A 15,972-nucleotide genomic window follows, 5' to 3' on the forward strand; every position below is an offset into this window, starting at 1 on the left:
TACTAGAAAGCAAAAGAAATGGAGTTAAGGTATTTATTTGTCTAGAACTCTAAGAAATTGTCATACTATCATTGACGACATATATATATATATATATATATATATATATATATATATATATATATATATATATATATATATATATATATATATATATATATATATATATATATATATATATATATATATATATATATATATATATATATATATATATATATATATATATATATATATATATATATATATATATATATATATATATATATATATATATATATATATATATATATATATATATATATATATATATATATATATATATATATATATATAATGCTATAATGCTTAGTTAATTGAAGAAAAAAACTTCTGAACTAAAAAGCAAAAATAAGTAGAAAAAATACTTAATTCGCCTTTTGGGTAACCGTACAAAATCTGCATATCATTATTGACAACAATGCTTAATTAATATTGATAATGTGCATTAATTGAAATAAAATAAACTATGTACTAAAAAGTAAAAGCTCATAGAGGAAAGATTAATGGGTCATTCACAGATGACGTTTAATTCATGTATCACTGACGGTAATATGTACAGTCCGCAAAAAAAAAAAAACGAATCACCCTGAATAACTTTCGTTCTAATGATCGGATTTTCACGAACTAAGTGTCAATCTTAATGGTTCCTGGGGGTGACCTCAAATATGCTAATTAATTAGTGCTAACTATTAATTAAGTTACGAAATCAGACACAAAAACGTACTTTCTCTGAATAAACATGCATTTTTTTTTACATATTTGGAATCTAGACACTTGAATTAGGGGGGGGGGTAGACAAAATTTTAAAAAAATTGGGTGGTAAATTGGGTAGCAATAAAGGTTTATATATTTGGCGATAGTCCAGCCAAAAAAAGTCGTCTGCTCAAATGAATATTTTAAGATAACCCATTGACTGATTCAAAAGAGGAATGCGTAATTTTACTAGGTTGCTAGGCAACCACGCTCTGACTGTAGAAAAAAATTGAAATAATGTTTGTGATTGCTGGGAGAGGTTTAATTAATTGTTAATAGTAAATATCTCGAAGTTTCTAGGCAATAGACAATTTTTAAGCTGATTTCTGTCCAAAAATCAAAAAAAAATATTTTAATCCCCTTTGAAAAGAAAATTTTTATCGATTTATAAATTATTTATGATTTTCTAAGTTTTTAGAATTTAAATACGTGAACTTTTTACCGATATTATATAGATTATGCTGTTTTTGCTATATTTATTCGAGGATTTCATACTAAAATTAAATTAACATAACTTATTATAGCTAAATACAAAATTTTAGGGATAATCATTTTTACAGCTTTAATCGAGTCTTCTAGGCAAGAAAGTTTGAGGGAAAAAAAAGTGCTTGAAAAATAAAATGTAGATTGCATAGTAATTCTAATGCACATTTACAAGATTTTCTATAATTTACGATATTTCTTTTTTCTATAACTCAAGGAATTGCTGAATGTTTAGTGGCATTTTAAAGACATTGAAATATGTTTTGTTTAAGAATAAGATATTGAAATAATATGCTGCATATTGTATGATTCGTTGTTTATAAAATCGATTCATTCTGCTAGATATTTAGGTTACATGGTTTTCTTTGGATAAAGATGATTAGCAAATAGCATCCTCGTGTTTTGATGCATTCTGAAACTTACGTTCGCAAATTCACCATACAATGTCGCACAGCATATTCTTCAATTACGATAAGCTACATTTACCACCAAATACTGCTACTATGATTATTTATGTTTTCTTATATATATCTGATACTCTGCTTTTAAACAGAGCTAGTAAGATCTTTAAGTTACTGAAATGGGGCCCAAAAACTTAAAAGATAAAATATTTTATTTCATTAACTCAAAATATCCGGTGTCAAAATTTTAATTTTTTAGTTAAATATAACTTTTACAATATTGATGCTCTTACGTTTTTAAAGACCACATGAATCCTGTTAAAATGCATATGTTTACTTTAACGAGTGTAAAATCCTTATCAAAATAATGATCAAGACCCAAATGTAAAACAGTATAATTGACGATAAAAGCTCAACTGGCTTCAAAACATATGAAGAGGGAAGTAAAAGTCGACATGTTTCGAGCGTTCAAATATAATCGTCCATTCTCAAGACTTGTCAGGCTTGAATAACTTGTGACTTTCATTATTGGACTCTCAAAACATGTTTACTTTTATTATCATCTATTATTTTTTTAAAGCAATGAAGTTTTGATATTTTCGATTTAGTTTCTTGGGATTATCCATCTAGTTACACAACATATTAAATTATTTCACTCGATATTAAAATAAGTTTTGAAAAGGTATTTTTTATGTATCGATGCCAAAGTTTATTCTATATATATTTTAGGGTATGCTTTCGGAGTATTTTGATCGAGTTTATTTTTACACCCTTATTTGCTTAAAATTATTAAATAATTTGCTTAAAATAAATTATTCAAGCTATATGATTTAATGCATTTATAGTATAATAGTAAACGGGGCTTCCATCGCATATTCTTAACCTTAATACCTGTATTATTAAATAAATGGAATAAGCTTAGATAAATAATAAAAGCTAATTTTTTCCTCGTTTTAATTTTCAAGGAATAATATGTTTCGATCAAACAGATTTTATTCTGGAAATAGCGAAATTATTGAGTAGATCCCTTGGAGCAATATCATTCTTATCCTCTTTTGACGAAATATAGGAAAAATTAGTTTTCACAGTTTCTGTAAAAAGTATGTTAGCCTTCTTGCCACGGCTTCTTTTATTTATTTTTTTATTAAAATAAGTTCGGAAATTGCGTATTTTTTATAGCATTTTTTTAAAATCAGATGACTCTAAAATTGGCACGGCTTCGGAACCTTCTTACAAATTTCAATTTTTAGTATTTCAACAAAATAAGGCTTTCTTAACAAAATAAGGCATTTTCCTGATAACAAATTATACTACAATAATATATTGGGAATCGTGCTAAAGTAAAAAAATAAACAAAATAGTTTAGTATATTATCGGGAAGAAAATCTACTTGGTATCATAAAGAAAGAGTAAAAGATATAATGAAATAATTAGTGAATCACACGTGATCAGATAATTAAAAATTTAATTTCACAACTAGGATGTTAGGACGACATTTAAGATACTGAGATATTTTAAGACGCTTAAAAATTTGGCTGCGTATTCGACAGCTTTTTATGTTCTGTATCTTTAAACTCTTTGTAGTGACTTATAAAACATCAAAACTATTTTAGATAATCTATGTTGAAGTCAAAAGAAACAAAAAAAAAAGACAATTAATAATTTATACTCTTTCTTCAAAAAAATAGTATGCTTAGTAAATAATCAGCTGTTTTGCATTAAATAATTTTAAACAGCGGAATGTTTTTAATTTCTTAACAAGGTTTTATTCTTAGCTAGCAGACAATAATTCTTTTTAAGAAAACTTTACTATAATTTAGAAAGGAACTTTACTTTAAAGAAAACCTAAATTAAAGAACTAAAAAAATTGATTAGTATATTAATAAAGAAATAATAAACGTAAAAGGGTAAAGAATAAGATTCTTAAAAATGTCAAAATTTACTTAAATAACTGGTAAAATAGTTCTGCGAAACATTTGTGAAACACTTCCAGAAATTTCTATTAAGATTAAGGCGATATTAAGGTAAGCCAACCAGTGATGGAACACACCCCAGTGAAGGAACATTTCATAGATATTTTTTTAAAATAAGATTTTAAACGTTTTAATTTAGATTGATTGGTAACAGTAGCTTACTACCTAACAATAGGAAGTTATCTAACAATGCATTGAGTTACCTGGTCTTAGAGTCTTCTCTGGAAAAAGTTTTGAATTTGTTAGTATCTGCTCAACGCCTTGTTTCTTTGACACAATTATAAGGTCAGTGGTGCTAGTTATCCGTTTAAAGTAAAATTAATTGCATATAATAATGCTTTTTTTCTCATTGTGAAAAAGTTGTTCAAAATATGGTTATTGAAGTTACGTTTTATTTATTTCAAGCATCATAACATAAGCAGGTACTGAGATTAGGGGGTGCTTATTAACTGGATTACCAAACGATGAAAAACCAATGAATAAACAAGTGTTCCTTTATTGGGATTTTTTCAAGTTAATGAAAATAAAAGAAAAATTTTAATTTTCTTGTACCTTTTGTCATATTATAAATCAAAATTATGTTAGAAATTAAAAAAACAAATTCTAACCAGTGAAGGAACAGGCATGTTCCTTCACTGAGAATAGATTTCCCAGTGAATGAATAGTAGGAGTGAAATATGATTTTACATGGATAATTAGTAGTTCAGCGACATAGAGGACTCCTAAAATTCAGTTAAATGTTGTATGAATAGTTCCTATAACAATTTCATTTAAATATGCAAATTTAGTTGCTAAATTTATTTAAAGAATTATAATAATAATTAATTTATTATTTATCTTTATAAATGTAGTGATTAGTTATTACATCATACCTTAGACACCTTAATAAACTATGTTTATTTACTAAATATAACAACTAAATATAATAATAAAAGCTTGAATGCAAAATTTCTTTGCAGGATTTTGTGCCAATAATTAGCTAAATTATTATCTTATTGCCGTCATTAATGTCCTAACGGGAACTGGTAGGAAAAATCCATTTAAAGACAATTATCTAGGTGAAAAATGGGTGAAGTTTTTTTAAGGCGACATCCACCGATAACTCAGTGCAATGCGACGATAATTTCAAAAGGCAAAACTTCCCTTAGAGAATAATATTTGAAATACTGGTTTTAAGAACTTCAGAAGAATCTTTAGGAGGGAAGTAGCCCTGGCATCCTTTTATAAAGTGATTGCATTTACAATGCGAATGAAACAAGAGTTGAATACTACCCTTAAACGGGAAAACTCTTCGACCTTAAAAATTATAAGGATTTATATTCTAAAGTACCTAGGAAAGAAAAAGTTCCTCCATTGGTAGTTTTTCCTTACAGAAGAAGTCGTTGAGATATTACAGAATCAGTCCCTGCTACATATTTCATTGGAAAAAGCTGTTCATGAAATGAAACGATGACTGCAGCAACATTTTACAAATATATTGCAAATGTTTCTACTCATGGCTGATTAAAAATGCTATCAAATTCCCTATTTTGCTTGTTTTGAATAGGTATAAATCTCATATCAATTTGAAACTGAGCAGGTTTTGTTCCTCAAAACAAATTTTCTGGTTTAGTTTTCTACCTAATTCATGGAAATCTCTCGTTAGATCTTGAAAACGAAAGAATTGTAAAACAATATGTCTAGAAAATTTTGCATCCATTTTTAAATAAGATTTGAGGCATCAACTGATGAAATTAAAATGCTTTTATGAAATGCGATATTTTTCCATTCGATGTAGAAAACGTTGACTGTAACAAATGCATGCAAAACACACACCAAGAATTAATGAGCAAGACAACTTATCAACAAAACACATGCTTCGAGAGTAACGATGCGCTATTTCTTCAGAAGCTTGAGATGGAAATCTCACAAGTTATGTTGCAAATTTTTAAAGGAGCATTGACAGAAAAGTTTAATCTCCCAAATATCCAATAGCCTGTGCTTTTCTCAATATTGAAGAATTTATTTCAAAAAGAACAATTGTATAATCAAATTTTGGCTCTGAAGCTGAGACAACTAACATTAATAATGAAAGTATCTTGAAAACTGATTTTGAGATAAGTCCTCTTGAGGCATTATTAGCTGCAAAAACAATTGGTTTCATAAGTAACTACTAGATATAAGTCAATGAGAGATGGGTTTTACTTAAACTTCGAAACTCCTTATTCTCATTTATTATCCAGTGAGGAATTCTGGAAATGGAACTAGAAAATCAAAAGAAATTTCGAAGATACATTTACATTGGCCAAAAATTTGGAAAAAAGAGGAAGGATAAATCAAAAGAAATAAATTACTCATGACGAAGAGAAAAAAAAATACTTAAAAAGATTTTAAAAAAAAAGCTTCAAAAATATGGGGAAAAGAGTAAACAAAAAAATGATCGAATTATAATAATAATAAAAACATCATCGGATTACACAATGATAAACATTCATAATTTAGAACGGACTATTAAACTGTGAGAAAAAAATGAAAAACATTTTTTTTAAAATTATGTATTCAAACATATTTTACTTTCCATTCCATGACTGATAAAAAAGTAATATTTTCCACATTAACTATGGTTATATGTCGTAATTCCAAGAAAAATCTTGTTTTTAGACATTTGTGTGGCCTATGGACTCCTAACGAGCATCAAACATTCTCAAAATTAAGTGTTCATTCACTGGAAAATTTAATGTTTATTCACTGGTCAGAACTGTTCCTTCACTTGGTCATCTTACTACTTATTATTTAAACCACCAAAAGCTTAAAACAATATTATGTCAGCTATCTAACTTTTTTTTACATAATTTGCATTTAATAACAAATATGTCGACGCCATCATTTAGCTAAAATTACAAATTTTGAAATTTTTCTGAATTTTTTTTAAAGGCAAGCTAAGCTTAAGTGTTCCTTCATTGTTTAGTTTACCCTATAAGACGTTGAGAAATTTGCGATGTTGTGAGAGATGTTTAAAAATGTTGACTACGTATTTTTATTAATATTTATAAAATATGTATTCAAGAAATTGATAAATATAGTATTCCAAATCTATGCATACGTATGTATATTATTGAAATTGTATCAGTTATTGAAAAACAAAATAAAAAAAATAAAAAATAATCAAATTAAATAAGCACAATCTGGTGTGTTCTATCAGAAGCACGCTTTTTTAAAACTAGACATTTGTTGAATAAAGTGTTTTTTATTCAAAATTCTTTTCTAAATTGCAAATAAATTATTAAATGACTGAAAAAGAAACATCGTATTTTATAGTGTGAAAGAAATGAAAATAAAAAGATTAGCAAACGATTATTAGCGAAAAAAATATGAATGAAATTTTACGCTACGCGCGCGAAGTCAAGTTCCTCCCAAGTTTATCACATTTTAATTTTAATCGCCCCAATTAGTTATTTCTTTATTGTCGCCAAATTATTTTTTTAAAAATAATTAATTTTAATTTTTCTCAGCTTCTAATAAATAAAAACAGTTGAAACTTAAGATTTTTCTATTGAAAAATATGTAGATTAATATGGTATAAAAAAATTCATACCTTATAATTCAATATTTTTTCATCCTCACTTTAATTAAATAATAAAAAATAATAAATAATTATTAAAAATTATTTTTTGCATGAAATTATCTTTGGGTAAATGAGTTTTATGAGTGGGTGTAAATTTTTTTTGAATTGCTTCATTAGTTTTGAAAATATAACTGAAAACGCAAAAAACGAAATTAACATTAAGGGGTACGAACTTTGAATCGCTCTCCTGACCAAACTATGGGGACCACATTTCCCAGATTGCGGCTACCCCCTATATTTTGAAGATAAGAAATCCAAATATGTAAAAAAAAATGCATGTTTATTCAGAGAAAGTACGTTTTTGTGTCTGATTTCGTAACTTAATTAATAGTTAGCACTAATTAATTAGCATATTTGAGGTCACCCCCAGGAACCATTAAGATTGACACTTAGTTCGTGAAAATCCGATCATTAGAACGAAAGTTATTCAGGGTGATTCGTTTTTTTTTTTTTTTTTTTGCGGACTGTACTACTGGTATTATTGTAATTGGCGAATTGGTTTTGATAAGAATTCTACAACGGGTTTTTCGTAGTTTCAGAAAATATTTTTTCCAGTGGTAGCTAAGATAGTGTATTAATATTTTAATGAATTAGAATTGAAGGATTTTTTCCTACACTATTTATAAATATTTTAACAGTAAATTAAAGGTCAGATAGAGAAATGGTCTTGCTCCAAAATCCTTATGAAGTTCTAATATTTTTTAGAAAAAAAAATTTGACGTCCACTGACAAATATGCATAAACTCAAATGTTGAAGGCTTATGTAATAAGTACTAAATATACTAATATAGGTATAAAATATTATTTTTATATATTAGGTGATTATTAAAACTTCACCAGTCAGTTTTAATATCGATACTTTGAAATTAATTGTTTTACGGTCCCTCGAAAATCACGTAATAGTGGTAAGATTTAACTATCATGAATTGGCCGCGAGCAATAGCGTCATGCCAAGAGATGCTATATGCATTTTATCTTTATTCCAATGGTATGAATTACAAACAACCAACTTTGCTTACTTCAATAACGCAAAGCCACCGAAGATTGCAACATATAACATTAAATAAATTTTTTAAAAATTATTTTAGCTACATTATTTGAAAAACTTAGTGGAAGAACCAAGTAAGTGACATTTTCAGAACGAAAAAAGAACACATGTATCTGAATTATTTTATTACTAATTCATTAGAATTAGAAATCAAAAATTCTTTGCTTTATTTTATTTACCACTGCCTCATTTGAAATAAAAATCATGCAAGCATACTAAAAACTAATGTCGATTAGTTATGTTAAGATAAAAGTGAAAGCAAAAACAGTTCTGTTAAATTAATCATACCCATATTGACGCAACCACTTTTGATTATTTTCTCTAATTCACCTGGTTCCTCCATCAAGCTCTTTAATTTTGTTGGTATAAGCCTTTCAGTTTTTAGCATAATTGTGATGTGTTTCTCAGTACTGATTTATTGATTTTTTTTTTATTCATCCTATGCGAAAAACGGGTATTCAGCTAGTAGTGTGATAAAGTTTAAAAACTATATACTAATATTAAGGTTTAGATATGGAATCATATATATACATACAGTATATGAGCAACAATTTAATACTACAATACAAATTTTGAAATATATATACATACATGCTTACATATACCACATTGTGGGCCTCTCAATTTGTTTATAATTATCTCCTATGGTATGGTAGTATAGGATAGGACTCTTTCACTCTCTCAACATTGGGGGACAATTTTTATCAACATTTCTGCAAAAACAAAATGGACAGAACAGAAAAATGCCTAGGTGCGTATGTATCATAGACAATGCACTTTTGCCTTGGCCATTACAATCCCCAGATCTCACCCCATGCATTTTTTTTTCCTGCGGGGTTTCTTAAAAGATAGCGCCACGTGAATGTGCCTCCATGGTCGATTTGAAAGACAGTATTGCAAATGATATTGTCAGCAGTTAGGGTTGGCAAAAATCAAGATTTTTTTTAAATATTAAAAGAATTATTATATTTAAACCGGATATTTTTTAATTAAATGAGATATTTCTTCACATTTACCTATCAAAACATATGATAAGATGTATTAATAGTACTTAATATTTTTTTAAAGCACTATAATAGCTAAAGTAGTTCATTTTTCTACTAAAATAACATTTCTTACATTTATTAAAACATTTTAATAGTTAAAATTATTAAAAACTAACCTTTGAATAAATAAAATCATAGTCACGTTTTTTTAGGCTCAAATTGCTAATAAATGTTAAACATTGAGAGATTATTGGTCAATTATATATCCAATGAAAAGTGAATTAGTTTAGATCAGAAAACACAACTGAAAAGAAATCAATTTAAGTTACATTACATGAACTACATATGTAATAAGTTTTTAAAACACTCCATTTAAATATGGTTTTATAATTTTTTGCGAGCAAATTATTTAACATACATTTAATGGAAAATTATAATTTAAAAGTTGCACGACGCTCTTATCCACATTTCGTCACCTTTCTTTATTATTAGACTATTTTGAAATATAATAATTCACTTACAAATCTCTTTTATTATTTCTTAGTAAGAAATATTCAATATGAAAAAAAATCATGCCCTAAATAACACATTTTTTAAAAACTAAGTTGTACAAAAAATATTTTACAATCAAATTAATAATTTTAAAAAATCAGTTTAATTAAATATTTGATGTTAAAAAAATCAGTACATTTAAATCAATGATTTTTTTAATGAAATAATTAAAAAGATATGCATGCAAATTTAATAATTTACATATATTTCCCTTTTATTTCTTACTAGCCGCCTAAGGCGGCCAGCTGTCCGTCACGCTATGTTTCTTGGGCCCTAGCACTGCTAGTAGACACAATCCTCTTCCAATCTTCTTTGACGTTTCTCGGACCCTAGCACTGCTAGTTGAGACACGAACCTCTTCTGATTTTCTTTGACGTTCCTCAGGTGCTTCTCGGGCTCTAACACTGCTAGTTGAGACACGATCCTCTTCCAATCCTCTTTGACGTTCCTCATGTGTTTCTCGGGCCCTAGCACTGCTAGTTGGGACACGATCCTCTTCTAATCTTCTTTGACGTTTCTCTGATACTTCTTGAGCTCTAGGATTGCTTGTCGAAATTCGGTCATGTTCCATCCTTCTTTGACGTTTCACAGACGTTTCTTGGGCCCTTCTTCTTTGAGAATCTCTTAATATCTTTTTCTTTGACAAAATACAAAGTTTTTTGGAAAGCGGTTCCGCCATGTCAGTAATCGTGTTTTTAAGAAGTCAACGAATACTTTAGAACAACAATTACTATGAAAGCAAATCATGAAACTTCAATATTAAAATCTAAGTGCTTACCGGCAAACTGAAACTTTCTGAAAATAACTAATTACATTTAATAAAAACTGTAAAAATAAAGAATAGAAAAACCAAAGAGATCCAATATAAGTGTGATCGTTCCTTCAGAAACAATTAAATTCCTATTTTACATATTATATAGCTACAACGCTTAAGAAAAAAAAACTAAAATGCTAATTACATGAAAAGAACACGAAAACGAATTAATTTTTTATGGTATCAATTTCTATTTCTATATCGCTATAAAAATTATCGTCTTCATTTAAGAAAAAAAATAGAGCATGGAAAGAAGAAAAACTTATTATAACAATTATGAACAGCGACAAATATATCAAAGCGAAGCGTTTTATTTACGTATCGAATATGTTGCCACATTTTTAATACATAAGTTCAACTTTTCTCCACTTTGATAAATGTAAACTAATGCGAACCTTACAAGTAAATTATTAATTTCTTCGTGTATTATTGGTTTAAGTTGTCGAAAATTAATATTTCAATTGTAAGGTTTGCATTAGCATACATTTATAAGAGTGGAGAAAAGTATATGCATTTTTTAATAGTTTTTGAATATGGCTCTTTGAAGATGAAAAAGCATAGATTTTCTTACAGAATGACTGATAACTAAAAAACTAATCCAAATTTTTGAAAAAGAAAAAAAATACTTCTTCATTATGTCAAAACACAATTATGTGCCGAGTTTTGTGCCTGGCCGAGGCTTCTGGGGCGATATATTGTGATTACAGAAACACACACAGCCTCGTTTATTATTATGTATAGATTAATCATATTCTATAAAATATATTTTATACTTAATTTTTTTAAAAAAATAAGCTAGTTTAAATTAATATCTTTTTAAAAAGATCACAGTTGATTTCAATCAATGATTTTTTCAAAATTCAGATTAGTTAAATCATGCCTTTCTGTGCTGATTAAATATCAATAGTATTCTTTTTAATGTTGTTTTTAAGAAGGTTATCCATTTTTTTTCTTCTTTTTTTTTTACATTAGAGATGCTTGATTGAATGATAAAATAGTTCATGATAAAGATAAATATATTATTACACAATTAGAAGTTTAAAAATAATAAAGAAATCCAAACATTATCTCAATAGAGCTTTATTTATGAATTGTACATATCAAGTTCAAGTCTATAAAATTAAAATGTATAAGCACAGTGTTGTTCTTCAAGCCAAGACTAACTATTTCTAATAAGTACATTTTGATATTATTCAAATTTTTATACAGTATAAAAACTAAATTTAAAGCTGAAATAAGAAGTGTGTTTCTAAAATGTCTGAATTATCATTATTTATTTAATTTTTGGGATTAAAAAAACAAACAATGTAGATCTTTTTAAAAACTTGCCTACAGAAATTTATGATGCATATATAAATATCTAAAAAAATATTGAAGCATATTTCATAACATTACATTAGATAGAGTAAATATGCAGACCTGCCAACTTCAGAAATTCAAAAAGGCGGAGACTTTAGTTACCGCAATATAGTGCAATAACTGAAACAAAATCTAATAAAAAAATTTATTCAAACCTTCTTTAAACTAAATTTATTTATCTCATTCTCTTGAAAAAGAAATCATCACTCTTTCACTCCTAAAAAATACTGAATGACTGATTTTTTTTTTTAAAGTTTCATATTATTAAAACTTTAAAAATGTAGCAGATACAGGATATCTGCTACATTTTAGATTGTCAAATCCGCTACATTTTGTATCTATAAATCCATGGTTTTTCATGACCTGCCATGAATAATTCCAAGAATTTTTCCCGACTTACCGAATTTACTATTTTCTTCGACAAAAACACAACAATAAATTTAAAATAGCATTATAATAACATTAATTGAAAAGATAGGTATAACCAAAACTGTTATACTCTGCATCTTCATATTTATTGGTTTTATACTTAAAAAACAGAGTAAAGAAAGAGATGAAGCGATAAAATAGCTAAAAAAAAATACAAAAGCAAATAACTTAATGTCAGATATATGAAGTTATTTAAAGCTGTTTTACTTCTTCTTTAAAGTAAGTGCAATATCAAAAGCCTAAACTAAAATTTTAAATTGATAAAACAAAAAAATTCTGAATTCACAGAAGTTTAAAAGATAATTCGCTCTAAAAATGATGTTCTTTCTCTCATTTTTTGAAAGAACACCATAATTTTTAAAGAACAGGATAAATACATTTTATATTTTAATAGAATATGACTAGGAGTGGGGATATTGCTACAAATTTAGATATTTGGAACATCGGAACAATGTGTAATTGGCAGGAGGGAGATATTTTAAAAATTAGATTTTTCGGCAACCTAAACCCATGATTTTTTTTTTAAAAAAAAGTTAAAATCATGACATTTCATAAAAAAGTTTTCAATACCGAAATCCAAGACTTTCCAGGTGCGCAGATACCCTGCATATTTAAATTTTTTTTAAAAAAACCTTCTAAACAGGATATAAGTAAACACACTTGAACTACAAAACCCCTTATCTGGGAAAAGGGTTATATTATATTTTTTGATATATGCAAAGTGTGCCTAGGTTTGCCAATTCAAACAGTTATTTTAAAAAAAAGAAAGAAAAAAAAGAGAAGATACTTTGCTTTGTTGGCCTGAGAGTTGGCAGATCTGAATATGAATGGAAAATATCCTTAAGAACAATCATTTCAAGTTAGTAATGCAACCTCACCCCAATATTTAATTAAAAATGACCTTGCAATATTACTATAAAGAGCATAAATCAAAACTTATACAAGTATAAAAATATTCATAAAAGAAAAGCAATAATTGGTCCACTAATAAACTAAACAAAATGCTGATTAAATGAGAAATTCTTAAATTACAAATATAACTCAAATAATCAATAACCACTCATAAAGAATTGAATTAAAAAAGAGTATTTTCTCAGATATATAAAATACACATTCAATACTATATATTGTACACAAATGACATCATTCTGATTGGAAATGGTCATTAACGTGGAACAGAAGGTATTTTGAAGGGAAAGCTTTATCGAACAATTGTCCACAAAGGGGGCAAATGTCCATATTGTGTTCTTTTTCGATATGTTCTATCATCGGTATGTTAGAGTGTGCCGTGATCAGAAAAGATTTTCCACAGATTACGCATGGAATGTGAGTATCTTCTTCAACGGGTGACAGTTGCAAGCTGTAAAAAGAAATACAATTTATGAAACTATGCTAGGAGAAATGATTTCATAAACTGTTATTATAGTTACAATGTGTATGTGTGGGAAGGAATTAAGAATATTGAGATCAATAAGATAATAAGCTTAATTGTTAACCCCCTCCCCCCAATTTAAAGAGCCAAAGAAACCAGACTATGAAACATAGAGGTCTGGGTGGAGGAAAAGTTGGAGATTTGGTGCATCATAGACAATCAACTAATGGCAGGGATGAGATTAGCCAAAAGGCAAAAAAGCTGAATTTCCACGATAGTAAATTTTACGCAAGAGTAACCCTTTAATAATAAATTCCAGACAGTTCAAGGTAATAAATAATGTGTTGACATACAATTGTGTACTAATCTATTATTATATAAATGATTACATTGATACTTAACATTTAGTGAAAATAAAAATTACCAATTGAAAAAATAAAGCTGGAAATTATATTTTTCCTCAGTTCATATTAGAGACAATCATTACTTGAAAAACTACCTGGTTTAGCAAATTAAAACTACTGAGAATATACATTAATATTTCATTTCTTTTAATAAATACTGTTATGTGATTTATAGCAAATATATCAGTAATATTACTTTTTAAATTATATTGAAAAAAAACAAACTTTAACAATGGACCGAATCATTATGTTCATATTATAGTCTTATCTAACTAGAGCCCTTTGAAACATATCAATAACAGTGAAGTAGAAATATATAGTAACGCCTTAACATGTGAAAATTGCTATTTTAGTTTTAAAAATTACATGACAATCAGCAACTGTTTAGATAATTGTTTTTTATTTGATAAGAATTTTGCATTATATAGCATAAATAACAGCAATTATAAATAAAATTTTGATGATGAGTTAATCAACTCTTTTTCCAAAAAAAAGAAAATTAATTAAATCCCTTTTTAAGTGATTGCTTTTGTTTGCTATATTTAGTCGTTAGTCTATCTTCAAACATCTTGTGACAAATCCTATTTTTTCTTCTTTACAAGCACAGAATGTAAGTTTTAAATATATTCCCTTCCAGTTTCTCTGATGTTGTAACACTTAGTATACTTATAATCGTCGTTAGAAAAACAGTCACCTTTATAGTAACTAATTAAAAAAAATAATTTACTTCTTACAAAAATCGCGATAGTTGATCTTAAAATTGCGTGAATATGAATAACAATTATGGATTTTGAAATCACATGAATATGAAACTAGATATACGATTTTGAAAATGAGGAAATACAAACTGGGATATAGAATTTTTAAAACGTGTAAATACATATCACGATTCATAATTTTTCGATAGCGTAAATACGAATCATGATGCGTAATTTTTAGATTGCATAAATAAGAATTATGATGCATAATTTTTAGAATGCGTGAATGCGAATCCTAATGCCTTATTTTAAAATCACATATAAATACGAAAATCAATGTTTGATATTACAAACTGCATGAGCAAATCAAGACATTGAATTTTAAACTTGTGTGAATACGTATCGCTACATAGGTTTTTAAAAATACGCATCACAATATCGGATTTTTAAATCTCGTAAATAAGAATCGCAACATACAATATTCAAATCGCGTTAATAAGAATCGCAACACGCAAATATGAATAGCTTTGTTTGATATTAAAATCGCGTGAATAAGAATCGAGATATTAGCAGATTCCAGGCTTGGGACCTCTAAAAGGCTTGTCAGAAGCAGCGTCGTTTGAAATACGGAAATCGGATCTATCTGGAGGGCAGGAAAAAAATTTGGTAAATCTTATCTGCTGCGTGTAAAAAGGGAGAAAATAGCTAAAATAAGTAAAAATGAGAAAGGATTGGTAGCTATATAGTTTGAATTTTCTGTTTCTCTTTGAAAATCGGTGAATTTTCTGAAAAAGCGGAATACTTATTAAAAAAAGTGAAATTTTTAGAAAATCTGAATTTTTTATAAAAAAAAGCTGAAATTCAAGAGATAAATTTGAAAAAAGCTGAAATCCTCTAAAAAGCGGAAAAATCTCATCCCTGAATGGACAAAGAGATGCATCATAATACAGGGTGCATAGCCAAATTTTTCAACAAAAAATAAGCACCTTTTAAGTGCTTTTCAAGCACTCAAAATATATTTTTAAGCACTATATACATTAACAAAATAAAGACT

General features: G+C 27.4%; 1 protein-coding gene across 1 annotated transcript in view; it reads right to left on the minus strand.

The window, feature by feature from the left end:
• Positions 1-11,719: 11,719 nt before the first annotated feature.
• Positions 11,720-15,972, minus strand: part of LOC107439283 (uncharacterized) — a 32,807-nt gene continuing 28,554 nt past the window's right edge. Inside the window, exon 17 of the mRNA XM_087157894.1 lies at positions 11,720-13,804. Within this exon, the coding sequence (XP_087014020.1) occupies positions 13,588-13,804 (217 nt within the window). The 3' untranslated portion in view covers positions 11,720-13,587. The remainder of the gene's footprint in view (positions 13,805-15,972) is intronic.

This window comes from Parasteatoda tepidariorum, chromosome 2 (assembly GCF_982258835.1).
Source record: "Parasteatoda tepidariorum strain Cologne lab strain chromosome 2, Ptep-v5.0, whole genome shotgun sequence".
Classification (NCBI taxonomy): domain Eukaryota; kingdom Metazoa; phylum Arthropoda; class Arachnida; order Araneae; family Theridiidae; genus Parasteatoda; species Parasteatoda tepidariorum.